Raw genomic sequence first — 27,477 nt, 5'->3', positions numbered from 1 at the left:
CCCCTGGCAGTGGGGACATGGGGCCCGGTGCCACCACCATCGTACTGCAGCATCCCACCGGTACCGGCCCCGGGTGACTCCAGGTGTCCCCAGGCAGGGGGGACATGGGGACCGGTGCCAACACCCCTGTACTACAGCATCCCACTGGTACCGGCTCCGGGTGACCCCGGGTGACCCCTGGCAGCGGGGACACGAGGACCGGTGCCACCACCCCTGTACTGCAGCATCGTACCGGTACCAGTCCTGGGTGACCCCGGGTGTCCCCTGGCAGCGGGGCCATGGGGACCGGTGCCACCATCCCTTGTGTGCAGCATCCCACCGGTACCGGCCCCGGCCCCGGGTGACCCCGGGTGACCCCGGGTGACCCCTGGCGGCGGGGACACGGGGGCCGGTCCCCCCACCCCCGTACCGCAGCATCCCACTGGGACCGGCCCCGGGTGACCCCGGGCAGCCCCGGGACCGGTGCCGCCCCGCCCTCGCCGCAGGGTCCCGCCGGTCCCGGCCACCCCCTTCCTCCCGAGGCGCATCCGCAGCGCGGGGCGGGCTCCCCCTCCCCGTTGCTACGACGACCCCCCTCCCCTCCCGTTGCTATGGCGACCCCACTCCCCACCCCCCCCCTCCCCACGTTGCCATGGGGAGCGCGAGCGGCGGCCGCCGTCGCGGCGGGCGCGGGGCTAGGTGGGCGTGTCCGGCGGGGCGGGCGGGGCGCTGATTGGACATCCGCGCCACGTGACGCGCGGAGGAATGCAAATGAGTTATGGCATCGGGCCGCCGCGCCGCCGCCTGAGGGAGGAGGGAGCGGCCGCGGGCCCGGCCCCGCCGGCACCGGCACCGGCAGCGGCAGCGGCCCCGGGACCCCCCCCGCCCGCCCCCGGAGGCGCCAGGGCCATGGCCGTGGCCGGCGGGAGCCGCTCCGCCCCGGCCGCAGGTACCGCGCTGCCCGCCGCTACCGGGCCCCGGCGGCTTTGTCTGGGCCGGGCCGGGGCCGGGGGGGGGGGGCGGGGGGGTGAGGGGGGGCCGCGCCGCGCATGCGCCCCGCCGCCCGCCGTGCCTCAGTTTCCCCACCCGCCTGCCCGCCGCCACCGGGCCGGCCCAGACCCCGCCGGTGGCCGTATGCCCCCTGCCCGCCGCCACCCCGCTGTACCCCACCCCCACCCGTGTGTGCCCCCCCCCCGCCACCCTGCGCCCCTTCCTCCAATTCCACACCCCCTGTTACCCCTCCCCACCCGCCGCTATCCTGCTTCACCCCTGCGACCATCCCCCCTTCTACCCCCCCCAGCCACGATCTCCCACCCCCCACCCCACCTTGTGCCCCCACTTTCTCATTTTACCCCCCTTATTATCATCTCCCACCCCCCTTCCCATCCTATTTGGCCACTTACTGTCATACCTGCCCCCCCCCCCGTGCTATCCCACCTCCCCACCAGCGTTTTCCACCATCCAACAACCACATCCCACCCCTCACCATCATCTCCCACTCCTGCCTTATTTTGCACCCCCTTTTTATCCCCCCCCCCAGTACCATACCCTGCTGCTACTAGTCTCTCTACCCCCCTCTGATTTTATTTGCCCCACATCCTAGCCCACCCCCCATCACATCCCACCCCCCCTGTGATTCCCCCCCCGTAGTTTGGGCTCAGCTTGGGGGACTCCAGCTCTGCAGCTGCTCCCCGGGAGCAGTGGGACCCCCACGTGCTCCCCCAGCCATGGTGGGTCCTGCCATTGCCTGGCGGTGCCGGGATTCTTCCCCCTTTTTTTTTTAATTTGGGTGGGTTTAGTGGTTTTGGGGAGGTTGCAGGGGTTGGGGGTGGGTTTCCTCTGGCTCAAAAGTGAGGTGCCCCCCTGTGTCACCCTGGTGTCCACGGGGGTTTGGTGTGGGTGAGGGCAGGGGGCTCAGCCCCACATCAGGTGAGTGGTGGGTGCTACCGGGGGCTGCCCGGGCCATGCTCCACTTGAGGGGATTGGCTCAGGATGGACCCAGAGTGGTCCCTGTGGTGGCCCCATGTCACCCTGATGCCACCAGGGTCTTCGGGGCGTTGGGGTGTCCAGCAGGGGAAGGTACTTCCCAAAATTTCTCCGGCTTGTGATGGACACATGCCATTGGGCAGACCCAGCACTGGGAATTGTCATGGGCCACGTGCAGGGATGTCACATGAAGCAGTGGTGGGGGCACATGCACGTCCCACCTCACGCTTCGGGGCAGCAACACCCTCAGGGGACACAGCCCCATGGGTCACTGGGGCCAGGGACGTCACCTCTGTCATGTTCCTTGGGTGCCATGCCGGGGCTGGAGGTGGCTGGTATGGTTTGGTGGGGCCATGCTGTGGTGTGGCCACCAAGGCCACCTGCCGTGGCCACCAAGGCCACCCACCGTGGCTGCTGTCCATGGTCTGCAGCACCCCACACTGCTGTCCCTGGTCCTGCCACGGTGGCACGCGTGGTGGTGGCACCCATCATGGTGGCACCCATTGCCTGGCAGTGCAGGGGCTCAGCTGGGGCAGACGTCATGGGCAGGTGACCAGAGGTCCTTTGGTATGCACAGAGCCACCAGAGCACGGTGGCCGTGGGTGGCTGCTGGTGACCACGGAGCCTCATGGCCACCACGGTGGTGGTGCTGCCCGCAAACCCCCTGCAGCCTCCGCAGCACCCATCCGTCTGTCATGTCCTCCTGTCCTTCCGTCCATCCCTCTCCTACCATCGAGTCGTTCCTCATCTTCCTCCCATCTGTCCTTCCTTCCAGCATCCCTTCATCCCTCTCCTTTGTCCATCGTTCCTTCCATGCCTGCATCCCTTGCCTGCGTCCATCCGGCCTTCCTTCCATCTGTCCATCCATCCTCCCTTCTGTCTGTCTGTCTTTCCCTCTATCCCTTCATCCTTCCCTTTCCTCCCTTCCATCTTCCTTCCTGTCCTTGGTCCCTTTCCTTCTTCCCTCCATCCTTCTGTCTGTCCTTCTGTCTGTCCATCCTTCCCCCGCCACTTCCATCCCTTTCCTCTTTCTGTCCATCCTTCCCCCCATCCTTGCCTGTCCGTCCTTCCGTCCCTTTCCATCTGTCCTTCTCGCAGTCTCTTTCCTCTTCCTGTCTGTCATTCTGTCCCTCCTTCCGTCCTTCCCTTCGTCCCATTCCTACTTCCGTCTGTCCTTTCCTACTTCCATCCCTCCCTCCCTTGGTCTCTCTACTTCCTTCTGTCCCGTCCTCCTCCCGTCCATCCCCCTGTCCTTTGTCCCTTCCCTCGTTTCCGTCCATCTGTCCCTTCATCCCTCTCCTCCTTTCTGTCCCTCTGACGTCCCTGTGTCCCTGCCTCCCAGTGCCCCTCTCCCCATCCCTCTGTCCGTCCCTCCCTCCCACCATCCCTTCCCTGCCCCTGTCCACCCTGCCCGCCCTTCCTTCTCCCCCTCTGCTAGGACTCCTCCCGCCTCCCCCTCAGCACTCAGGGCAGGATGTGGCCCCAGCCCCCTTCGCCACCCCTTTGGCGGGGGAGGATGGACCAGGGGGCCTCCTGCCTTCCTCCTCCATCCCGCCATCCTCCTCCTCCCGCTCCAGCGAGGCGGGGGAGTCGCAGCCGTGGCCCCCCCGCAGCCGGGGGTCTGGCAGGCAGGAAGCAGCAGGCAGGGGGCCACAACTCCCCTGGGGCCTTTGAAGTGCGGCAGGACCAGGACGGCACAACCCCGGGGGTTTTAGCCGCGCTGGAGGTACCAGGCTGGGCGCCCACGCGGGTGCCAGCCCCCTCTGCCCCTGGCTGACACCCATGGGTGCATCCCGAGGTGGGCAATGCTTCACTCTGGGAGCGCTCAAAGAGAGGGGTTTGGGGGGGTCTTATCCCCATCCCAAACACCCGGGGGGGATGCAGCAGCCCCATGCACCCATTGGCACGGGAATGCCAGCACGCTGGCCGTGACCCTGTGCCGAGGCTCGGAGCAGACGCTGGGTGCCAACTTAGGGTGCCGCAGGATGCTCCCTCACTCTTTGTCACCCTGCCCCAGCTCTAGCCTGACCCCGCCGCCTCGCAGCCCCCCGGCAAACCGCCATGGAGAACGAGCAGCTCCCAGCACCTCCGCCCGCCAGCAGCACCGGTGGCACTGCCACGACACCCAGCAGCACCGGCACCGCCCGCCCACCCGCTCCCCAAATCTCCGTCTACAGCGGCATCCCCGACCGCCAGACTGTCCAGGTACGGTGTTTTGGGGGGCTGGAGACTGGGGAGGGAGGGCAGCGTTTTGGGGTTGGGGACAGCCCAGGAACATGTTTGTAACCCCCAAAAAGGTGATCCAGCAAGCGCTGCACCGGCAGCCCAACACGGCGGCGCAGTACCTGCAGCAGATGTACGCGGCACAGCAGCAGCACCTCATGCTGCAGACGGCAGCACTCCAGCAGCAGCATCTCACCAGCGCCCAGCTCCAGAGCCTGGCCGCCGTCCAGCAGGTACGGCACACCACCCCCGGGGCACCCATGGGTGCTGCGGCATGGCACACCACCCCCGGGGCACCCATGGGTGCTGCGGCGTGGCACACCACCCCCGGGGCACCCATGGGTGCTGCGGCGTGGCAGACCACCCCAGGGCACCCATGGGTGCTGCGGCATGGCACACCACCCCATGGGTGCCGCAGTACGGCACACCACCCCAGGGGCACCCATGGGTGCTGTGGTGTGGCATGCCACCCCAGGGGCACCCACGGGTGCTGTGGCACACAGCACACCAACCCAGGGGCACCCATGGGTGCTGCGGTGTGGCACACCGGTGACATTTGGCTCTTCTCCCCAGGCCAGCCTGGCGGCAAACCGGCAGAGCGGCTCTTCGGGCGCTAACGGTGCCCAGCCAGCACCAGCGCAGCAACCCACGGTGAGTCCCCTGTTCCCTCCGGCACCCATCCCGCTGTCACCCACTCACTGATCCAGCACGGCACCCCAGCCTTCTCCCACCACCCTGTTTGCAGATCAACCTGGCGACATCGCCGGCAGCCGCACAGCTCCTGAACCGGGCGCAGGGCGTGGCCCCCGGTGCCTCGGGCATCGCACAGCAGGCCGTGCTGCTGGGCAATGCCGCCTCGCCCGCCCTCACCGCCAGCCAGGCCCAGATGTACCTGCGGGCACAGATGGTGAGGGCCCCCGGGGTGCCATGGGGGGGATAGGGGGCTTTGTCCTGCTGTGGGGTGGCCAGGACTCGTAGGGTGTCCATGGTCCCATTGCAGGGTGGCCAGGACGCCATAGGGTCCCTGGTCTTGGGTACCCATCGTTCTGCTGTGGGGTGCCCAGGAGCCATGGGGTGCCCATCATGCCGCTGTGGGGTGCTTGGGACCTATAGGGTGCCTGTCATCCTGCTGTGGGGTACCTGGGACCTATAGGGCGCTTGTGGTCCTGCTGCAGGGTGGCTGCGACCCTATAGGGTTCCTGACTCTGTAGGGTGCCCGTTACTGTGCTGTGGGGTGTCCAGACCTATAGGGTGCCCGTCATCCCCCTGTGGGGTGTCTGGGACCTATAGGGTGCCCGTCACCCCACAGTCGGGTACCCAGACCCCATAGGGTGCCCTTCGCCCCACTGGGGGTTGCCAAGACCCCATAGGGGCCCCCCACTGTGCTCAGGCTGCATGGACCCCATAGGGCACCCATCGGAGCAGTGTGGGATGCCCTGAGGCCACGGGCTCACTCACCTGTTGGGGGGTGCCCAAATCCCACAGGGTGCCCCCCACCCTCCTGTGGGGTCTGAGGACCCACAGGGGAGCCCCCCTTGCCACACTGCGGGGTGTCCACGCCCCATAGGGGTGCCTGGACCCTGTAGGATCCCCCCTGCCCCACTTGGCACCCACAGACCCGCTTGGGGGGGTGTCAGGACCCTATGGGGGTGGGGGTGTGTCTCCCCCTGGGGACACCTAGATCCTACAGGGTGCCTGTCCCTTGCACGCACGCCTCCCGGCACCAGCAGTCCCTGGGGACACACGTGTCACCCCACCCGCAGCCCCACACCCCATGGGTGCCACCCTACAGGGACATAGAGCGGGGGGATACGTAGGGTGCCACTCCCCTGTATCGGGGGGGCCACACACCCACTGCCCGTGCCCCCCAGCTCATCTTCACGCCCACGGGCCCCGTAAGCGCCGTCCGGCCTGAGAGCCCTGCACCAGCACCGCCGCCAGCACCGCCACCCGCCCCGCCGCCTGCTGCCCCACAGGTGAGCGCCCCCGCGCCCCCCCACCCCGCCAGCCCCCCAAAATCCGCCCCCTCCGGGACCCCCCTGACCCGCTGCCATTCCAGGTGCACAGCCTGGCCCTGCGCCCCACCGGCCCCCACCTCCCCGCCCTGGCCATGAAGCCCCCCCGGGGGTGCCCCACCCCGGGCTGGCCCCCCTCGGGGTCCCCTGCCCGACCCCCCAGCTGAGCACCTCAAAAAAGCCGAGGGGCCTGACGCCCGCACCCACCCTCTGGCCCGCGCCGCTGCCCCCACCACTGCCCACCCGCTTGTCACCCCAGGTAAGTGCTGCGCCTTGGCGGGGGGCGGGGTGGGGGGCACCCGTGGGTGCTGGGGGAGTTACAGAGTAGAGTGTTCACTCTGAAACCTAATAATGGTTTTCTTGCCCCTACATGGGACTGGCAGCCCTGTCTACCCACCTCAGGGGCACGTCGCCCCCGCCTCGGGTGCTCAGAAGGGGCGGGGTGAGCACAGTGGGTGCAGCTGAGCAGCCTGCGGTGTGTTCACTCTGAAACCTAATGATGGCCATTGCTGGTGGTTGCTGTACGTTGGCACCCTGCCTGTATTTGGGATCTTGTGGGTCCACACGTTCCCTCAGGGGCCCTGCCTGGGAGGGTCACAGCACCCATAGGGTACTGGGGCCCTGTGGGGTGAGCCCCTGCAGGGGGTGCGGGGGGCTGAAGCAGCGAGGGTGTGGGCTAGGGGGCCCCATGGGGTGATGGAGCCTGGGGGTGCTGTGGTGGCTTCCAGAATGGTGACCCCCACCTGAGCCCAGCCGCCTCGTGCAGCAGCAGCGGGAGCTGGCAAAGCTGGTTGTCAGTAGGCACCAGAGTGAACAGACGCTAGCGTGAAGAGCAGCCTTGCAGCCTGGGGGAGGATCGTGGGGGTGGGGTCTGTTGGGGCTGAGGTACCAGTGACGAGGGGGGGTCCCTGTCCCCCGTCGCTGTCCCCGCAGCCTACACCCCGCTGCAGCCCCCCCAGTTCCTGCAGCAGCCGACGAAGCCAATGCAGCCGCAGCAGCAGTTCGTCATCCAGCAGCAGCAGCAGCAACAGCAACAGCAGCAGCTGGCACCCCGCGGGCAGCCCCCCCCGGGACCCCCTACTGCCCCCCAACTCCAACCCCTGCCCCCCGCAAGCCCTGGCCCGGCGCCCCCCCCCAAAGCGGGGGTCCCCCAAGGAGCTGGGGGCGAAGGTGGCCCCCCCAACGGTCACCCCGGTTGTCACGCTGCCCCCCGCAAGTTCCAGCATGCCTCCGCCGTCATCCTGCAGCTGCAGCCCACCGGTGCCACGGTGAGGGACGTCGCCCCCAGCGCCCCTGAGCCCCCCAGCACGGGTTGGGAGGGGGGGGGGGCCATGCATGGGGGGGCTTGGGGCCCCAACCTGTGTGCGCACACATGTGTGTTTGCACGCACACGGGCGGCTGAGGTGGGGTGTGCAGGTGTCCAACCCTGGCACGTGTGCTTGAGCCGCGTGCCTACATGCGTGTGGGTGTGCACACACATGCCAGGTTGTGCATGTGCATGTGTGTCTGGCCCGTGCACACGCATGTGTGCGAGTTGGCTAGATTCATGCACGTGTGCATGTGTGTCTGATCCATGCACGTGTGCTCAATCTGTGTATCTGCCTGTGTGTGCATGCGTGTGCCCTATCTGTGCACATGCGTGTGCAGATGCGTGCCAGATCCACACATATGCATGTGCATGGTCTGTGCACTTATGCAGGCATGTTTGCATGATGTATGCATGCATGTGTGCACCTGGGGGGTGCATGTCCCTGATCAGTGCACACGTGCTTGATCCATGTGTGTCAGATCATGCACACATGTGTGCACAGGTTTGCTGGGTACGTGCACATGTGTGTGTGCATGTGTGTCTCTGATCCATGCACACGTGTGCACACTCACACCAGATCTGCGCCCACACGTGTGCATTGGATCCAGCCACGTGTGTTTGCAACCACGCACGTGTGTGTGCCCTGACCCTCGCACATGCGTGTGCCCCTGCCCTACAGCCCCCAATCGGGGTCCCCGAGGGCGCCCGCAGGGACCCGCCGCCCACCCCGAGGAGCGCCGAGAGCCCACCTGCCGCCCCGCTGCAGCCCCCTGCCCTCTCGCCGCCCGCTGCCCCCCCAGGCCCTGACACCCCTGAGGGCGAGCGGCCCCCCACTCACGGTAAGCCCCACGACCCGCCCCGACTCCTGGCACCCACCCGTGGGGTGAAGCTGCCCCTCCACCCTGGTCACCCACTCGTGGGGGGGAGCTGCCTCCCCCCCCGTGGGCACCCACTCGTGGGGTGAAGTTGCCCCCTCCACCCCGAGCACCCACTCGTGGGGGGGAGCTGCCCCGCCTCCCCCCCCCCCCCCCCGGCACCCACTCGTGGGGGGAGCTGCCCTCCCCTCTGGTGACGGGCGGCGGGGGAGCGCTGAGCCACGGGTGGGTGCGGGGCGGCGGTTCCCTGAGCCCACGCGTGCCCGTGGCGCCGCCCCACAGGTGACACGGGGGGGTCCGCGCTGCCTGCCGGGCCCCGCACACGGGTGTCCGCGGGGCTGGGGGGGCGCCCACCCCCGCGTGGGCACGGCGGGGGCCGTGGCTTGTGCGAGGCCCCACCTCTTTCCCCGATGTCCCGCCCCCTGGCGGCGTGGGCGCGCGCGCGCGGCGGCAGCCAATAGCGGCGTGGCAAGGGGGCGTGCCCAGCGCCAGGCCCCGCCCTCCCCGCGCAGCCGCTGCCGCCGCCCCGGCCCGGCCCCGCCGCCGCCGCCGCCGCCTTTGTCCCCGCTCCGCCGCTGCCGCCGCCGCCCGCGCCGCCTTTGTCCGCGCCATGGGGCCGCCGAGCCGCTGAGCGCCGCCGGTGAGTGCGGCCCAGGCCCGCCGCGGCCGCCCCGGCTCAGCTCGGCCTGGCCCGGCCCGGCTCGGCCCGGCGGGGCGGCGGGCGCTGACCTCACTTCCGCATCCGCCCCCCCGCACCCCCCCGGTCCCGGCTCCGCAGCCGCGGCCCGGGCGCAGGTAGGGGCGGGCAGGAGCGGGCTCCGCCGCCGGACAAAGGTGGCGGGGCCTACCGGGGCCTAGCGAGGCCTGCCGGCGCCTCCCCGGCGCTTAGCGGACCGTGCGGGGGCAGTTGAGGCCTTACTGGACCTTACTGGGGGAGGTGGGGCCTTACTGGGGTCTAGCAGGCCTTACAGTGGTAGATAGGGCCTTACTGGGGCGTACTGGGCCTTACTGGGGCGCGTATGGGGGCTTTCCGGGGTAGATGGGGGTCTGATGGGGTGTACTGGGGTCTGCTGGGGTGTACTGGGGCCGTACTGAGAGGTGCTGAGGCTTTACTGGGGGTCCACTGGGCGTCCCTGGGGGCTCCTCGGGGGCTTCCGGGGTATTTGGGGGCTGTCCGGGGTCCCCCTGGATCTTTTGAGGGGGGCCTGGGGGTTCCCCAGCCCACTGCTTTCCATGATACCGGAGGGCTCATGGGGGCTTACTGGGAGCCACTGGACCGCACTGGGAGCGGCAGCAGCTGCTCCCCCCTCCCGCCCCCCCCCCCCGTTCCCCAAAGCAGCCCAGCTGTATGGTAATAGAGGCCCCAGCGTCACCGCCGGCGTCACCGCGTCCCCCGTAACCAGCCGTGTCCCCCCCGCGCAGAGCCGCCCGCCGACCGCCTTCATGCTCAGCCCCAGGCCCTGGCCAGCGTTCCCGGCATGACCTCGGGCACCGGCAGCTCTGCCTCCACCGTCGCCGGCGCTGCCCCCCACAATGGTGAGAACAAACCGCCCCAGGCCATCGTGAAACCCCAGATCCTCACCCACGTTATCGAGGGCTTCGTCATCCAGGAAGGGGCTGAACCGTTCCCGGTAACGTATCCCCCCATCCGCATCCTTTGGGCTTCACACGGAGCTGGATATCGGGGGGGGGGGATTGGGGGGTGGGGGGGGCACCCACTAGTGTTTTCCCGTCCCAGGTGGGGCGCTCCTCATTGCTGGTGGGGAACCTGAAGAAGAAGTATGCGCAGGAGCTGCTGGCTGAGAAACTCCCGCAGCAGGACAACACCACCACCACCGACTCCGAAATGGAGGAACCTTATTTACAAGGTAGCGCTCGGCCCCCCCGAAACGCTTGCCTCGCCTAGGGGGGTGCAGTAAAACTGCCCCCTCCCCCAGCTCTGCTAAGCCAGGTGATGTTTTGGGGGTCCCCCGTGGCTGAGCTGGTTTGTGTTTCTCTCTCTGGGTGTCCCTCCGCGTCCCCCAGAATCCAAAGAGGAGGGGAACCCCCCCAAACTGAAGTGCGAGCTCTGCGGCCGCGTCGACTTTGCTTACAAATTCAAGCGCTCCAAGCGCTTCTGCTCCATGGCTTGTGCCAAGAGGTAACCCCCAAAAAACCAGCACCGCAGCCCCCCTGCCAGGATCCGGCCCCTCTCTCACCCCCCTCCCTCCCGCAGGTACAACGTAGGGTGCACGAAGCGGGTGGGTTTGTTCCACCCTGATCGCAGCAAGCTGCAAAAACCCGGCGGTCCCCCCCACGGCCGCCGTCGCACCTGCAAGGGGACATTGCCCACCCTCAGCAAAGACACCAAGAAGCAGGTGAGGGCTGGGACCGGGCAGGATTTGTCCCTGCATTCCGGGTGACACGCACACGCGGGTGGGCTCTGAGGCCGGTGCTGCTCCGTCCTGCAGCCGCCGGTTTCTCTCCCGCCGGGTTCGGTGCCTCTTTCCGTGACGGCGTCGTTGCAGCTCAACCACAGCCAAGAGGATTCGAGTCGTTGTTCGGATAACTCGAGCTACGAGGAACCGCTCTCCCCCATCTCGGCCAGTTCCTCTACGTCCCGCCGGCGGCAGGGCGAGCGAGACCTGGAGCTGCGCGAGATGGAGCTGCCCGACGTCCACGTCCGCGACCTGGCCAGCATCGGCCATCGCTTCCTCCCCAGCGAGCCCAGCAAGTGGAACGTGGAGGACGTCTACGAGTTCATCCGCTCCCTGCCGGGTGAGGAATCCTTAGGGATACCCTGCGAGGAGTTGGAGGGGGGGATTTTTCTGAGCGTAGCCCCCTCCCCGCAGGTTGCCAGGAGATCGCGGAGGAGTTCCGGGCGCAGGAGATTGACGGGCAGGCGCTGCTGCTGCTGAAGGAGGATCATCTCATGAGCACCATGAACATCAAACTGGGGCCGGCCCTCAAGATCTACGCCCGCATCAGCATGCTCAAGGACTCCTAGAGCCGGTTGGGTGGGTGGGGGGGCACCCATGGGACCCCCCCTAAATCCCTGCCCAGCCGTGGGGAGGGGGCTTGGGCAGGGCCGGCGGGGGGGGAGCCACTTGTGAGCACAACCCAGCCCTGGGGCGGCCCCTCCCCGTCCCCGGGGTGTGTATATAGCCCGTAGCTATAGTGTCCCCCCATATGGGGGGGTCACCCCCCCCCTTCTCCGGCAGGGAGGGGGGGTCCCCGTGTCTCCCCCGTGTCCCCCCCACACCCCCTCCCCAAAACGGCAGGGCGAAGCAGGACGATTGCCTTAACGTGTGCCCCCTCCCCAGCTGAGATTTGGGTTACCAGCCCCAGGGGGAGTGACCGCCCCCGGCGTGGGGGGGTGGGGGGGCACATCTCGGGGTGCCTGGGCACAGAGACAAAGCGTCACCCCCCCCACACCCCACGCTGGGCTCTTTTGGGGGCACCTTAGTAGAGGATGGTGGCGGTGGGGGGCCCCCCCAGGCAGGTAAGGACCCTCCCATCCCCCCCCTAGGCCACCATGGTCTTTTTAAGAAAAGAAATGGAAAACAAAAAAAAAAAGGAAAAAAAAACCACACGGACCCCACACACCCCTTTTTTTTCCTGGGTTTTTGGTTTTTTTGGGGGGTTGGGGGTTTTTTTTTTGGTTTTTAATAAACACTGGAAAAGATTAAACCTTGGGCCCCCCCCACTCTTCCTCTCCTTCCCCGCCCCCTCCCGCCAAGTTCTTTCCCAGGTAAACTGAGGCAGCACCTTGGGGGTGTCCCCATGCACCACCGAGGGTGGTGGGATGCTCTGTGGGTGACGGGGACGGGGCTGGTGTCACTCCCCCGGTGCCCTCCTGGCCTGGATGACCCTGTGGGTGCCTGTGCTGACCCCCAAGTGTGTGTGGGGGGGGGCTGAGGTGTTGTGTCCCCCTGTGCCAGCTCCCTCGCAGGAGCTGGTGGTGGAGGTGGGACCCTCCACACTTGCAGGGTGACCCTGAAATCCCAGCGCTCGGGGCTGTGGGGCCCCAAAGTTTGTGAGATGGGGAGGGGGACTTGAAGGGACACCCACCATGGTGGCACCATGGTGGTGGGTCTGTGGGGAGGTGGTCCTGGAGCTGGTGCCTGAGGGGGGTGACACATCCCTGGAGCTGGTGGGGAGGTGGCCCCAGGGGTGGTGGCCATGGGGAGGTGGCCCTGCCACCAGTACCCACCGCAGTGGCATATCCTGGAATCTGGTGTCCATGGTGAGACGTCCCCAGAGCTGGTGGCTGTGGTGAGGTGTCCCTGCTGCTGGTGGCCATGGTGGTGACATGTCCCTGAAACTGGTGCCCATGGTAAGGTGTCCCAAGAGCTGATGGCTGTGGTGGTGATGTGTCCTTGAAGCTGGTGGCCATGGTGGTGAGGTGTCCCTGGAGGTGGTGCCCATGGTGATGCAGCCATGGTGAAGTGTCCCCAGAGCTAGTGGCCACAGTGAGGAGGCGCCCATGGGGACATGGCCCCAGTGAGGCCTCCCTGGAGGTGGTACCCATGGGGACATGGCCCCGAAGCCGGTGGCAGCACTCCTGCCTGTGGTGACAGTGTCCCCAGCTGTGGTGGCCACGCTGAAGTGTCCCCAGGGCCATCCCTAGCTCAGGCCACCCACCCCCTGGGGCCCTGACCCGCCGCCTTCGCCCCAGACACTGGTGACCAGTGACCCCCCATGGTGGGGTGGCCCCCAGCTCCTCCCTCCCCCCACCCCCACCCCCCCCGCGGGGATCCCCCCGCGCAGCCCCCAGCCCCACACCCCCATTTCCACCAGAAATCATTTTTCTACCTTCCGCCACACAAAAACGAGAGATATTTTCTTAATTAATTTTTTTGTTGTTCTGTTTTTATTCTTCCTTTTTTTTTTTTTTTTTTTTAAAAGGGGCACCAGTTTTGGGGGGGGTGTCACTCCTTTTCCACACCTCAAACGTTCCCGGTGAGGCCGCGGCTCCCCCCCCCCCACCCGGCTTCTCCGTGAACCACAATGCAAGACAGCGGGGGCGCGGAAAGGGCTTTTTTTTTTTTTCTTTCTTCATTTTCTCCTCTTTTCTTTTTTTTCTCCTTTTTTTTTTTTTCTTTTTTTTCTCCTTTTTTAATAAGGTAAGAACTAGCTCTAGGGACGCGTGGCCTGGATTTCCATCGAGGAAAATAAAAAAAAGCCCCAAAACTGGGGTGGGGGGGGGTGTGGGAACGGGAGGGGGGGTGTTAAGTGTATAAGAGGCGTATTTACACAGTATTAACATGCTGACAAAAAAGATTACAATATTGAGTATCGTACAACATCGAGAGGGGAAATGAGGAACGGGGGGGGGAAATAAAAAATAATGGGGTGGGGAGGGATTAAAAATTAATAAACAGAAGGTAAATAAAACACCCTGGCGAAAAAAAAAAATAAACCCAAAATAAACAATGAGTTAAGGCTTAAAAAGTGTATAAAAAAATAACACAGTTAATATCCAAAAACAGAACCAAAGAGTACAGAATATAGATGAGTTTTTTTTGTCGCGGCTCTGCGGGGGGGGCACGACCCCCCCCCAGATCTATACATGGGTTTATGTACAGGCGCCCGGGGCCGGCAGGCACAAGGCAAAGCGATTTAACCCCCCCACCCCCCAAGACGGATTTTGGGGGATCCTCGGGATGGGGGATGTTGGATCCAGCCCCGGAGGGACACGGCTCTGCCCACCGGCTTCTCCCTCAAAAGGGACACCCCCCACCCCCCCCCCCAAAAAAAAACACCCAACCCCCCAAAAAAACCGACCGACCACCAAACCCCCACAATTGTTAAAAATAAACCCAAAACGTCCCCCAGGAGGTGGCAGCCGCCGCGGTCCCTGGCCCGGGTCCCAGTCCGTGAAGGGGGAGCGGCAGCAGCGAGCCCCCCCCCAGCTTCCTTTTTCTCCATCCACGGTTCGTTTTGGGTCTTATTTCTGTTTTTTTTTTTAGCAGCACCAACTTCTTGGCCAATAAATATATATATATATTTGTATCCAAAAAATGAGAGGAGAGGGGGCAGGGACTTCGCAGGAGGGGGAGAAACATCCCCCCCCCCAGTCCGCCGTGTCATCCCCCCCCCTCCAAAATAAACCAAACCGCCGAGATTCAAAGTGCTCTGAAACCGTCTTTGGATGTCACCAAACCTGCGGGGACCCGGAGCGAGGGGGGGACACGGCCCCGGGCACGTCCCGCTGGGCTCCCGGCCAGGGCTGGGGTGCTGCGGGTGAGTCTGCTTCTTCCTCCTCCTCCTCCTCCTCTGCGTGGGGGTGTCCCCCCCTCCCCAATTCCCCGGTTAGATGAGGGAGATCCGTACGGGAATGCCAGGTGACTCTGTCCTCTGCGGCGAGTGCTGGCTGACGAGGTGCTCCACCACGGTGTGTTTGGACATGTGCTTCATCAAATAGGTCTCCTGCGGGGGAGGAGGAGGAGGGAGGTGAGCGGAGGAGCTGGGGCGGGAGGTGGGTCTGAGGGGTGGGGGGGGGGGGTTGGGGGGGGGGCAGTTTCGTGGTTCAGGGTGGTGCTGGGGGTAGGTGGGTGGTTTTGGGGTTGGGGGTGGGGTTGGTGGTAGAGGGACGGTTTCAGGGTTAGGGGGGCTTCGGGTGTAGGCAGGTGGGTGTGGGGTTGGGGGTGGTGTTGGGGTTGGTGTTGGGGGCGGTGTGAGGGGTAGGTGGGTGGTTTTGGGGTTGGGGGTGGTGTTGGGGGTAGGGGGCAGTTTTGGGGGTAGGGGGGTGGTTTTGGGGTTGGGTGTGCTGTTAGGGGTAGGGGGTGGTTTTGGGGGATGGTTTTGGGGGTAGGGGGCAGTTTCAGGGTTAGGGGGCGGTTTCGGGGTTGGGGGGGTTCGGGTGTAGGCAGGTGGGGTTGGGGGCGGTGTTGGGGGTAGGGGGTGGTTTGGGGGTTAGGGGGGTGGTTTGGGGGACGGTTTTGGGGGTAGGGGCGGTTTCGGGGTAGGCAGGTGGGGTTGGGGTTGGGGTAGTGTTGGGGTTAGGGAGTGGCGTTGGGGTTAGGTGGGTGGTTTTGGGGTTGGGGGTGGTTTTGGAGTTAGGGGGTTGTTTCAAGGGTGGGGGGGGCAGTTTTGGGGGTAGGTGGGTGGGTTTGGGGGTGGGGGGTGGGGTTGGAGGTAGGGGAATGGTTTTGGGGTTGGGGGTGGTGTTGGGGGTAGGGGGTGGTTTGGGGGTAGGGGGGTGGTTTTGGGGGTGGGAGGCCCGTGGCCCCGCTCACCGAGGTATAGGCGCGGCCGCACATGCTGCAGCAGTAGGCCTTGGCGTGCTTGATGGCGTGAGCCGAGAGGTGGATCTGCAGCGAGGCCGAGTCCGTGTACGCCCGGTAGCAGTTGGGGCACTTGTAGGGCTTGTCCTTGTTGTGCTGTCGCTGGTGGGACTGCGAAATGGCGGGGGAGGGGGGTTACTGCAGCCGCCCCACGCTGGGCCCCCCGCAACCCTGGGGGGCCGGGGCTCCTGTCCCCCCTCCCAGGGTCCCCACCGCCACGCCGGCGCTGACCTGGAGGTTGGAGAGTTGCGTGAAGGCCTTTTCGCAGCCGGGGTGCGGGCACTTGTAGGGTCTGTCACCGGTGTGGATTCTGGGTGACAGGGAGGGTATGTCAGGTCACCGGCCCCTCTGTGCCCCCCCTCGCAGCCTCACTGGGGACCAGCACTGCTCCCTCGCACGGGGAGGGGTCACACCAGGGCGTCCGTGTCTCATCGGGGGAGAGCCAAGGGGTTTGGAGGTGACGAAGGTGGTGGGGACGACGATGTGGGCACACAGAGGTAGCAGGGGATCACGAGGGTGGTGGGGACGATGAAGGTGCTGGAGATGATGAGTGCGGTGGGGATGATGAAGGCAGCAGGGACAAGAAACATGGCATGGACAGATGTGGCAGGGGTGAGAAAGTGGTGGGGACAATAAAGGTGCTTGAGGGGATGAGCATGGTGGGGACCATCAAGGTGCTGGAGATGATGAGCGTGGTGGGGACAGATGACCATGGTGGGGACCATCAAGGTGCTGGAGATAATGAGCATGGTGGAACAATAAAGGCAGGGGAGAGGGACTGGCATGGTGGGGACAGATGACTGTGGCGAGACCAATGAAGGTTCTGGAGATGATGAGCGTGGTGAGGATGATGAAGGTGCTGGAAATGATAAGCATGGCAAGACCCATAAAGGCAGAGGGGAGGGACTGGCATGGTGGGGACAGTTGACCGTGGTGGGGTCAGTGAAGGTGCTGGAGATGATGAGTGTGGCGGTGACAGTGAAGGCAGTGGGGACAGACTGGCATGGTGCAGATGGATGAGCGTGGGGAGGATGATGGTGACGAGGACAGCGAGCACTGTGGGGACAGTGAGCATGGCACGAGAGATGCAGGGTGTGCGCCCCACCACCCGCTAAGGGAAGACGGGGCTCAAGGCCCCCCCCAGACCCTCCTGGCCCCGCAGGGATGCCGTGCCCTCACCTGGTGTGCTGCTGGAGGTGGGACAGCTGGCGGAAGGACTTCTCGCAGTAGGAGCAGTGGTAGGGTTTGACGCCCAGGTGGATGCGCAGGTGCTGGGCCAGGTAGGAAGCGTTGGCGAAGGATTTGGAGCAATGGGGGCACTTGTGGGGCTTGGCCTCTGTGTGCGACTTGGAGTGGATCTGCATCTCCGACTTGGTGAAGAACGTCAAGGGGCAGACCTTACACCTGGAGGAGGGTGGGGGGAGAACCCCGCAGGGACCGGGCTGGGCTGGGTGGGGGGGGGCACCCCACCATCGCCCCGGCCCCCCCAGCGGGTGGGTGGGTGCCTACCTGTATGTCTTCCCCTCTTTGGCCGTCTCCCCCCGAGGCCAGGATGGGATAGGGCACCACCAGGACCGGCGGTCCCGAGGGGTTTTCTGCCTTGATCTTCTTACGGCCCCGTTCGGCCTTGGGTGCCCCCAGCAAGCCATGGCCCTGGATTGTCTTTATGGAGTCGAGGAGGGGGGGGCTGGTGATTCCTGAGATTAGGGTGGGCGAGGAGGCGATGAGGCGGCTCTGGCTGGTGGAGGTGGGAGTTGATGGGGTGGTGGTCCCTGTCCCCGTGCTGGATTCTGAGGTGCTGACCACCGGCGCGCGGGACGCCAGCCCCAACCCTGGTAGGCAAAGAGGTGGGGGGTGAATTTTCAGGGGATGTGCCCTCCCCTCTTCTCTCGCGGCAGGGTCCTGAATTGGGGGAACCCTCCCCCCTTGGCGTGGGCACTCAGCCCCAGTACCTGTGACGGTGCTGGTGGCTGGTCGGGCGTGCAGGGCCACATCGGGCTGGGGGACGGCTTGAGGGTGGAGACCCGGGACCTGCTGCAGTTTGGGGAGGGACATGATGGACTGGCTGCTTTCGGCGGGTGAAGGGGGCACCAGAAGGGGCTGCTGGGAGGCCACCGAGGTGGGGGGCAAGTGCGGGGGTCGGATCTTCTCCGCCATCAACTGCTCCTTGATTTTGTTGATCAGGACCAGGTTGTCCAGCTGGTGGGGGTGGAAAGAAGGCAGAGAGGTGGGTCAGGGCAGAGGAACCAGGACCCCCAGCCCCCCCTCCCTGGCGTCGTCCCTGTCCATCTGCCCTCCCTCCTCCCCAAAATCCCACTGTCCCGGCACGGGGGGGGGGGGGTCCTACCTGGCTGGGCATGGTTGGGGGGGGTGGCCAGAAGTAGGGGTTGTTGAAGCGAGGCTCCGCCATCCTGCTGGGAAAGAGGGGGGCAGGTTATGGGGAGGCACCGGCCACCACACAGATACCCCCCCCTCCCACCTCCCCTTGGGGGCTCAAACCCCACCGATACCATCAGTCCTCCCCCCGAAACAACACCCAGGCTCTGGAAGAGGGCAGGGAGCAGGCAGGGAGCAGGCAGCGCCAGGGAGATGCCCAAGCATCTTCCCAGCTGGAAAATTCCTGCAGGATCAGGGTGACACCAAGCACCCGCCTGCCCCGAAGACCCCGCAACACCAGCAAGCGCACTGGGAAGCAATTTGGCAAGGGGCAGGGGCAGAATTTGGGGAAAATAAAACCAAATCTCCCAACCCTGGAGGTATTGCTGCTCCTCCAGTATCTCCAGGAGGGATTACAGAGGCGGACGGGATGCTGCTGCGGGAGAGGGCGAGTACGGTGGCGGCACATCGAACCCAAAGCCAAACCTGGCTGAATCCTCCCCCCAGAAAAAATAAAAAAGCCACCCCTATTCCTAAGCAAAGTGACCCACAACATCCAGGAGCAGCTCAGCAGGAAAACCCAGCCAGGAGATTTTTGGGGGCCAGGAGATTTATAGAGACACTTAAACACATTGGGAAAATTAATTCTAAATCCATCTTTGGGTAATAGAAAACATCTGAAGAGGGGACGGCGAGAAAACAACACAGGCGTAATGGCCCGGTGTAAACAAGCATCACCGCGCCAGCAAACCTCATTACGGGGGTGTCCGAGGGTAAAGCATATAAGGAACCCCCCATAGAACGTATAGGAGAGGGCCCCCAGGAGCTCTGTAATATAAACCAGGCCACAGCCAGCGTCTTGGGAGAAACTAGACCAGCACCTCCAGCAAAGCATGTCCCCAAAAGCCCGCAGGCTGGCAGGATTTGGGGGCGAGGCACCGATGGGAGAGCACTGGTGGCTGGGGAAACTGAGGCACAGAGAGCCCCAGGTCCTGGCCATGGGGATTTGGACACAGTCCTGCGTTTGCCAGGCAGCCTCCTCCCAACACCACCGGCACTGCCGCTGTCTGGGAGCATCCCTGCTCCCACAAAAGAAGCGCCCTGGGAATGGGATGGGGCAACAAGCCTTCCTCCTCCTCGCACTCACTCACTGCCCCTACATTTAAATCAGACCTTGAGCTCTCCGTAGGTGGGTGGGCAGCACCCAGCAAAAGGGGGTCCTGGTTCCACCAGGGACTTCGCAACCGTACAGCCATCTCAGCCTGAACAAGAGCCACAGGCTGGACCCCTCCAGGCTCATTTTCACAGGAAACTGAGGCAGAGAGGAAGAGACTGGCCAAGCCTTGCGATACGGAGCAGCACGGCACAAGACAAGGCGCGTTTTTGGGGTGACTCAGACCGACGCACTGGCAGCTGCAGGCAGCGCTGAGGAACGGAAGCCATTTCACGCGGCAGACCCCAACACCGCAGCCAGGCCGGGAGACCACCCGGACACTTGAGCACCCTGACTGGCTTCAGAAATCCCCCCTCCCTGCCTCCAACCGCTCCGCGTCACTTCCCGGCTGCCCATGCACCAATTTCAGCTTTTTCCAGTGAAAGCAGACCCAGATCCTCACAATAGCCCCAGGCACGATTGTTTTCCCCCTGTTTTCTCTTCGTCCGCTGCATTTACCCCCGTCTCTGCGGTGCAGGCAGGCAAAAGGCAGAGCCAGGAGTCCTGCTCTGCGCCATGCCTGTGCACACAGAAAGGGAAATTGCTGGGGCTATTAAATGCGCTTTCCCATACGCGTACACGCCCGCCACCGGCTATTTTATATAGATTATATATGTACCCGCATGCCACCCACGTTGTGTGTTTACCCACCGGCTACGTGTATATATATATATATATATATATATGATCACTTAGGATGATGAGCATGGGATAGGGGGCTCCGGGGTGAGGGGATGACGGCACGAGGGGCCGGTGCACGCAGAGATGGGGCCAAAAGTGGAGGTTGTGGCAGGAAAAAACCCTCGTGATGGAGACAGGCAGGGAAGCAGGCAGCAAGCAGGCAGGGGAGTGCAGGCAGGAGGGCTCTAGGTCTCTGTCGATGCGGCCAAGCACCCCGGCACCAACCCCACCACCCCGGCTCGGCCGGCAGCAGTCCCACGGCATGGGAAAACAGGAAACCGGAGCTATGATTAGAAAAGGGTTTTTTGGAGCTGCTCCCCCATCACAGCAGGTGCCCTGCGACCTCCGTCCTTCCCATCTGCCTGTCCATCCATCCCTCCGTCCTTCTCCCTGTCCCAATGGCACGCCGGGCTCCGTCAGAGCCATCAGCGGCACCAAGAAGGATCAAAACCACTGGCGTGGCTCCCAGACCATCGTCGGGACAGGGCACGAACCACTACAGACAGTCCCAGGACCTCTCGTGCAAAGCTGGAGGTGGAGTTGGCAAAAGGCACAAAAGGGCATTTTGGGGAGGAAAGCGCAAATATCGCGTGTATCTTCCCCCCCGCCTCCACCTGAGGAGGTCTTATTATATAAATAATATATCATTTGCAAAACCGTCGCACTCGGAGCTTGACGAACCTGCCCAGAATAAAGAGGAAAGAAATGGTCGGCGTGCCAAAAAAAAAAAAAAATACAAATCCTTGTTCCTGTCCCGATGTAATGTTATAAATCGTGCGGTATTTCATCGGGAGCAGAGGGAGCGGCTTCCCCCTCTCCCAGAGCTGGGATGGCTGGGGGAGGGAGCGGGAGGGGATAAAAAGCAGATGGAAATAAAAAAAACAACCCATACATATATAAAAACTCCCTTTTTCTATATTCTCAGCTAACTATGAAAAATGGAAGCTGACATGCAGCAAAGAAAAAAAAAGGAGAAAATCCATTAAAATGGAAATTATGAAGGGTGGGGAATGCTGCAGTGCATCTCCCCCTGGCGCTGCGGGACCTGGCTGTGTGGGGCACGGGGGGCAAGTGGGGCAAATTAGGGCTCTCCATGCCTCCCAGTTTTTGGCTGGGCAGGGGGAAACCCCCCCTGGGTAACAGACCTCCAGCAGCACGGGGTCCTGTGGTCTAAACCACAGGGTGGGAGAGCCCCTGGCATCCTCTGCAGGCACCGGATTTGGCCCACTCTTGCCGAGCGGATGCCAAAGGTTGTCCCAGGGCAAAAGGGTGGGTGCAAAAAGCATCGCAGTCGCCCGAGTGGGCATGGCTGGAGGAAAGCGATGTCGGAAGAGCAAGCAGAAAGATGCACGGAGCCCCAAAAACAGGGGCTGAACCCTGAATTCCCACAGAACGACACGGTACCCAGCATCACTGCTCAACTGGGCGAAGGGGGGAAGCGGCAGCATCTCAGGTGACCCTAGAAAGACACAAAAACCATTGCCTCCGCACCCACAGGGAAGGAAGAGAGCTTGAGAAGCCAGCAAGCTGGGGCGAGGGGGGATGCCGAGGGGGATAGGGGTGCGGCGGCGGCAGCAAGGGGTCGGCGGTGACGAGATACAGTTGGACGCCGGTGTTTTGGTACTCACAGGCTGGCCTCAGAAGCCAGGTGGCCGCAGCTGCCTGGGGAGACGTGTCGATGAGGCTCCAGATTGATGGGAGGTAGATGATGGCACGGGTGGGCACGAGCTCACTAGAGCCTTCCAACTTCCTACCCAACTGCCGCTAAGTCAAGCTACAGTTCTCTAGGGAACGCCTCTACCTTGGCAGCCCTCTCTGTCTCGCCTTCGCTGAAATAAAAAGAAACAAGAGATTTCTTTTCACGGCACCGCCGAGAGAAAGGGGGCAGCTCCCAGGTACCAGCAACCCTGAGGACGGCGAGCGATCACCGACCCAGTACAGCCAGCAAACGGGGGGCTGGGAGGCGAGGGGAGGGATTTGGGGCGACCAGAGTGGCAGTTAAGAGTGTCTCAACGTGCCCTCGATGAAGTGAGAAGCTGAGCCCTCAGGGTCCCCCAACCGCAGTGTCCTGTCCCCGAGGGTCCCAGCGAGAGCATCAGGGCAGAGATCCCACCCCCCCACCTCCATGCCAAGCGGCGAGCACAGGAAAGCCAACGGCGGCCCGACACGACGCAGCGGGCGAGAGCCAAGCGGGGTGGAGGTCCCCTGCGTGTCCCCCCCGCCCTAGCACGCCCTCGCCACCACGGGACAGACAGGGGACAGTGATGCTGGTGTAGCCGTGCTCCCGCCACCTCGCGCAGCTGGGGAAGGGCAGAACCCAGTTCTGCCTCGTGCCGTGCCTCAGTTTCCCCCCAAAACACAAGGCCACGGCCCCTCTCCCCTGGAATTTTCCCCCCACGTCAAGTGGGGAAGCAGGATTTGCCTGGAGCAGGAGAGTTTTTCAAGAGAAAGCGAGTGCCCCTCCACAAAACCGCCATCCCACAGCCGCCAGGGTGGGAAGCAGCATCCACCACCATCTCACTTGCATCCTCAGGGAACACATATCCCTCCCCACCCGGACTGTCCTCATCCGGGAGGGATTTACCCCTAAGCAGAGGTGGCAGAAGGCAGGCAAGGCCGAGGAAGCAGAAAACGACAGGCAAGACCCGAAATCCCCATCGCTTGAGGGGGGGGGGGGGGGCAGACCGCGCGCCAGAAGAATTCACCCAAGATGGAACCAATTAAACCCCACGTTTCCGCCCCCCGAAGGGCTGTTAACTGGTGTTTCTCCTTTGGATTTTCAGCAAAACCAACCCAAAATGAGCCTCAACGTAAACCTCATTCTGGTATGGGGGTCCCTGCATGGCAAAGGGGGCGCACGGGCACAGGGATGAGGAGCCAAGCACCGGCAGCAAGCAAAAGAGGAGGCAAAGCCACGCCAGGGACCACCACGGGATCCATGTGTCCCCCCGGGATGAATCAGGAAGGCAACGCTGCCAAAAGATGGGGGGCCAATGTGGCGCAACCCCAAATCCTCAGGGCCAAAACACCGTCTGTCTGTCCTGTCACTGATGGGACCCACTGAAGGGGACATAGGGACAGCCCGCAGGGAATCCTGGCGCCCGTGGGGTGACGGTCACACCAAACATGGGGCCCACGTGTCCCCCAAAACACACTGTTCACCAGCACTAGGGGGGTTACCTGCTTCCCCAGACCCCCAAACACACCCACCCCCCTAAAAGAGACCAGCTGGACATCCTGCAAGGCAAAGCTGGTGCCCACAAACCAGCCAGCTCAGGGGCAACCAGCCCCCCACGACAGCAAGGCAGGGGGGTCTGGAGAGCACCTGTGGGTGACACTGCCCACTGGCGGGTGGGGAAACCGAGGCACAGGCGGCTTAGCAGGGGTTCACCCCGAGGAGGTAGCAAGCACGCACCGAATCCAACATGCACTTGTCATGACATCGCACCCGCTGACCAAAAATCCACATTTTTTACAGAAAAAAAATAAGGGGGGGTGTCAAGGGAGAAGAAGATTATTTTACACATACAAATACACTCTCTTTAAACAGAAATTTCAAGTGATGACACTTACACCGTGAGCAGGGTCCCCTCTGCTGCCAGATCTGGTCCCCTCCCCGCAGAGGGGGTAGCCAGGTGGCTCCCCGTGCCCCCCAAAATCCTCCAGGGAAGGCCAAAATCTGCCCCCGCTTATATAAAAATATATATATGCACATGATAATACCTATATTATGATGTGCGTATGTATTATTTTTATACGCATACATCTAATTACATGCACACACATCATTAAGCACATATACGTTATTTTACGATGTAAATATATAATATACAGGGGTGGGTTTTTTTCCCTCCGGTCCCCTCAATAAAGCTGGCATGCCCACCTCTGCGAGTACTGGCGTTGCTTCCCCTTATCCGCGTCCATCTCCAGCTCTAGCTGAGACCGGGTGCTGCACGCGGGGCGTTTTTCTACGGGGGGACAAGGAGGACAACTTCACACACCCCGAACCCACCGCCAGCCCCCGGCGCGCGAGATCCCAGAGCGGAGGAACAAAAGCGAAGCGGCTCCGACCTACCCGACCCGTGGGAACTTGGGGTTTTTCCTGAAAATAGAGAGAAAAAAAAAAAAAAAAAGAAAAAAAAAAAAAAAAAGCAATGTGGTTTTTCTTTTTTTTAGCCCAGCTCACCCCCAAGCTGCCTGCAAAGCCAAGGGATGGGGAGCCGGCTGGAAAATCGGGGCTGAAATCCATCCCCTCGCCCCGGACCCTCCGCCTCTCAGCAAATTGCACGCCGGGAGGGACCAAAAACTTTTTTACCTCTCTGCTAAAATATCACTTTATAATCTCAAAGGCCTCGGGCTTGAAGCCGCTATTGCCTGCTCCAGCCTCCCCAGATTAAAAATCCCAGCTGATGTCCGAAGGACCGTGGGACCAGGGAAAAAAAGAAAACCAAACAAGGAGCATCCTCCGACCTTGCAGGGAATTTGCTGGAGAAAACGAAATAAAAATCTGCAAATTAATCATTCCTGGGTTAAAAAGCATCTTCGTCCGGCTTCACCGCAGCCACGCCGGCTCTAAGCTCCCCCCCGGGGCCCCCGACGTGGCCGGGAGATTATGGATGTATAAATAGTATATGGCTAAATATACGTCCAGGCAGACAGACAGACCTCTCTAAGCACCGCCACGGAAATTTGGGTCCCTCGCTAAGGCTGCCGCATTCCTGCCAAAGCGCGATGCAAAAATATTCCCCCGTTAGACCTTCCAGCCAGCGAGACCACTTTCTAGACAAAACCGGTTAATGCGGAAAGAGAGGAAAGGAAGGGAAAAAAGGAAAAAAAAAAAAAGAAAAAAAAAAAGAGGGGGGGAAAGGAATAAAAATGGTAATAATAGTAATAATAACCAACCCCCCCCCGCGCTTCTTCCGCCACCCCCTGCGTAAAGAAAAAAAAAAGCCATGAATAAATAAAAAAGCAAACCTCCCCCCCAAACATGCAACATCCACAAAAATAGGTACGTTCAGCTGCAATTAACTTTTCCATTAGACCATCCAGAGGGAGAGAAAAAGAGAAAATCCAGCGAAACGGGTATTTTCCTGGATGTTTCCCCCCTTTTTTCCCCCCTTTTTTTCTCTTTCCCCCCCCACTTTTCCTTCGTCCTCCTCGGCAAAGCGGGGGGGGGGGGGGGGGTGGGGTGGAGAGTGTAAAAATAAAATAATAACAATTAAAAAAAAAAAAAAGAGGTGGAAAAAAGGCGAAGTTTGGCGTTAAGTGAAGTTGAAATCCTCGACCTGGGAGGGGAGATGGGGGGGGGTGGGGGGTGGCCTTTTTTTTTTGCAGACAAAAAGGCCGGGGGATGGGTATGGAAGGGGGGGTTTAGGGGGGGGGTTTGGCCCGGCCGGGAGCTTCCCCCCCCCCCTTCATCCGCCGCCTCTCCCACATTCTCAGACGGTTTTATTAAAATTCGCAGACAAAAGGAAAACAAAAATGGCAGCCCCGGCTTATTTTTAAAACGCTAGGACGGGGACGCCATATTCTGCAGATCTGCGAGGAGGGGAAGGAAGGGGGGGGGTGTGACGAAAAAAAATCTAAAAAAAAAATAATAAAAATTAATTTAAATTAAAAAAAAAAAACGAAACGCAGAGCGGGGGGGGTGTGGGGCCGCCCCCCCCCCCAATCGCACCCGAGGGGGGGGGGTGGGGGGGGTCTGTGGTGTTTTGGAGGAATGGATGTGGGGGGGAAAGGGGGGGGAAGGAAGGGAAGAGGAAAAAGGAGGGGGGGGGGGGAGAAAAAAAAAAAAAGACACTTCCTATACCAACAGCCATGCTGCCCCCGCCCGCGTCCCGCCGGCTCCGCCGCACGGAGGAAGATGGGCGCCCCGCGCCGCCCGCCCGCCCCCCGCGCCCGCCCCCGCCGCCCGCCCAGCCCCGGGCCCGGCCGCGGCGCCGCCTTCCCCCTCCTCACCCGGGAGCGGGGGTCCCCTCGGGGTCCCCCCCGGCACCCCCAGGTCTCCGCAGGCCGCCGGGGGCTGCTCAGCCCCGCCTGCGTCCCCCTCCGGCCCCCGCCAGGTCCCCGCAGCTCCACCGGTTCTTCTCAGCCCGCCTGGATCCCCTCAGCCCTCCCAGGTCGCCTCAGCCCGCCTGGATCCCCTCAGCCCCCCTGGTTCCCCTCAACCCACCTGGATCCCCTCAGCCCCCCTGGTTCCCCTCAGCCCGCCTGGATCTCCTCAGCCCCCCCTGGGTTCTCCTTAGCCCGCCCTGGATCCCCTCAGCCCCCCTGGTTCCCCCTCAACCCACCTGGATCCCCCTCAGCCCCCCCGGTTCTCCTCAGCCCGCCTGGATCCCCTCAGGGCTCCCCCAGGTCTCCTCAGCCCCCTCAGATCTCAGCTCCCCCAGTTCCCCTCATTCCACCTGGATCCTCTCAGTCCCCCCTAGGTCTCAGCCTGCCTGGATCCCCTCAGCTTCCCTGGTTCTCCTCAGCTCACCTGGGTCCCCACAACCTGCCTGGAACCCTTCAGCCCACCTGGATCCCCTTGGCCTCCTCAGATCTCCTCAGGCTGCCTGGATCTCCTCAGCCCCCCCAGGTCTCCTCAGCTCCCACAGGTCCCCTCAGCCCGCCTGGATCCCCTCAGCCCCTCCAGGTCTCAGTCCACCTGGATCCCCTCAGCCTCCTGGTTCTCCTCAGCCCCCCCCAAATCTCTTCGGTCTCCCCCCAGATCTCCTGAGCCCCCCCCAGTTCTCCTCAGCCCCCCTCAAATCTCATCGCCGAGGTCCCCCTCAGATCTCTCCCTCCAGGTCTCCTCAGCCCCCAAATCTCCTCATCCCTCAGCCCCCCCCAGTCCCCCTCAGCCCCCTCTCCCTACCTCTGCAGCCCCATAGCCCCCCTCAGGGTGTCACCCCCACCTTTGCCCCCCCCCCCAGCCCCTTGGTGGGTCTCTGCAGACCCCAGGGTCTCCCCGAACGCCCCAGCTTTGGCAGCCCCTTGGGCCTCCCCATTTGCTTTCTTATCCCCACATTCCTTTTGCGGAGCATCCTTTTTCTTTAAAATTTAAATTTATTTCTCTGTTTTTTTCATCATTTTATCCGTGTCCCCCTCATCTTGGCCCCTCACTCCAAATCAGCAGCTACAACCCCCAGGGGAAGGAAAATGGAGGCAAATCCCACCTGGTTCCCCGCCTTCCCCAAGGTCCAGGGGATGATGGTGCTTCTGAGTTTCCAATTTAAAAACAACTTTTAAAAAAACACAAAACTGGGGATTTTTTCCACGCTTTCCCAAAATGGTCCATCATGTCAGGTCATTTAGAGGAGACAGATGCCCTGAACAGGTGGACCCATAATTAGCAAAGGCAAATGATGCTGCTGAGAGAGAGGTAGGGAGCAAAGAAGGACCAGGGATGGGGTGTGGTGGGATGGGATGAGCTTCCAGAAGGTCTCCATCAAAGTGTGGGTATTCTTCTGCCCTGGGTGAATGAAGAGGCATGAAGACACTGGGGAAGGTCCTGGCCAAAGTGGTGGTGCTGGGGCAGGGGTGCTGTCACCCCCCTGCTGACCCCTCAGGT

At 62.8% G+C, this 27,477-nt stretch overlaps 2 protein-coding genes across 2 annotated transcripts; one reads left to right on the top strand and one right to left on the bottom strand.

Annotated features, from left to right (window-relative positions):
* Window positions 1-788: 788 nt before the first annotated feature.
* PHC2 (polyhomeotic homolog 2) lies at window positions 789-11,948 on the top strand. The gene is made up of 15 exons (XM_040585683.1): window positions 789-928; window positions 3,983-4,170; window positions 4,263-4,421; window positions 4,762-4,839; window positions 4,934-5,095; window positions 6,060-6,164; window positions 6,248-6,365; window positions 7,137-7,471; window positions 8,192-8,351; window positions 9,810-10,018; window positions 10,126-10,255; window positions 10,413-10,527; window positions 10,603-10,744; window positions 10,838-11,144; window positions 11,219-11,948. The coding sequence occupies exons 2-15, from the start codon at window positions 4,027-4,029 to the stop codon at window positions 11,371-11,373; spliced, it is 2,319 nt and encodes a 772-aa protein (XP_040441617.1). The 5' UTR covers window positions 789-928; window positions 3,983-4,026; the 3' UTR covers window positions 11,374-11,948.
* Window positions 11,949-14,351: 2,403 nt separating this feature from the next.
* Window positions 14,352-25,784, bottom strand: LOC121085432 (zinc finger protein 362-like). Its single transcript, XM_040588090.1, is given in 11 exon segments — window positions 14,352-14,798; window positions 15,608-15,766; window positions 15,887-15,965; window positions 16,835-17,059; window positions 17,165-17,196; window positions 17,198-17,487; window positions 17,608-17,854; window positions 18,003-18,069; window positions 23,809-23,893; window positions 24,001-24,027; window positions 25,735-25,784. Coding segments are annotated over 11 exon segments (1,338 nt in total). The 5' UTR covers window positions 25,745-25,784; the 3' UTR covers window positions 14,352-14,681.
* Window positions 25,785-27,477: the final 1,693 nt, after the last annotated feature.

The sequence above is a fragment of the Falco naumanni genome, chromosome 3 (genome assembly GCF_017639655.2).
Source record: "Falco naumanni isolate bFalNau1 chromosome 3, bFalNau1.pat, whole genome shotgun sequence".
Lineage (NCBI taxonomy): Eukaryota > Metazoa > Chordata > Aves > Falconiformes > Falconidae > Falco > Falco naumanni.
This window is presented reverse-complemented; position numbering and strand designations above follow the sequence as displayed.

Excerpts from the sequence above, each read along its gene's own strand:
- PHC2 (XM_040585683.1), top strand. The coding sequence starts at position 4,027 with ATGGAGAACGAGCAGCTCCCAGCACCTCCGCCCGCCAGCAGCACCGGT. Across the intron at positions 4,422-4,761 it reads GCCTGGCCGCCGTCCAGCAG|GCCAGCCTGGCGGCAAACCG; the intron begins GTACGGCACACC and ends TCTTCTCCCCAG. Across the intron at positions 5,096-6,059 it reads TGTACCTGCGGGCACAGATG|CTCATCTTCACGCCCACGGG; the intron begins GTGAGGGCCCCC and ends CGTGCCCCCCAG.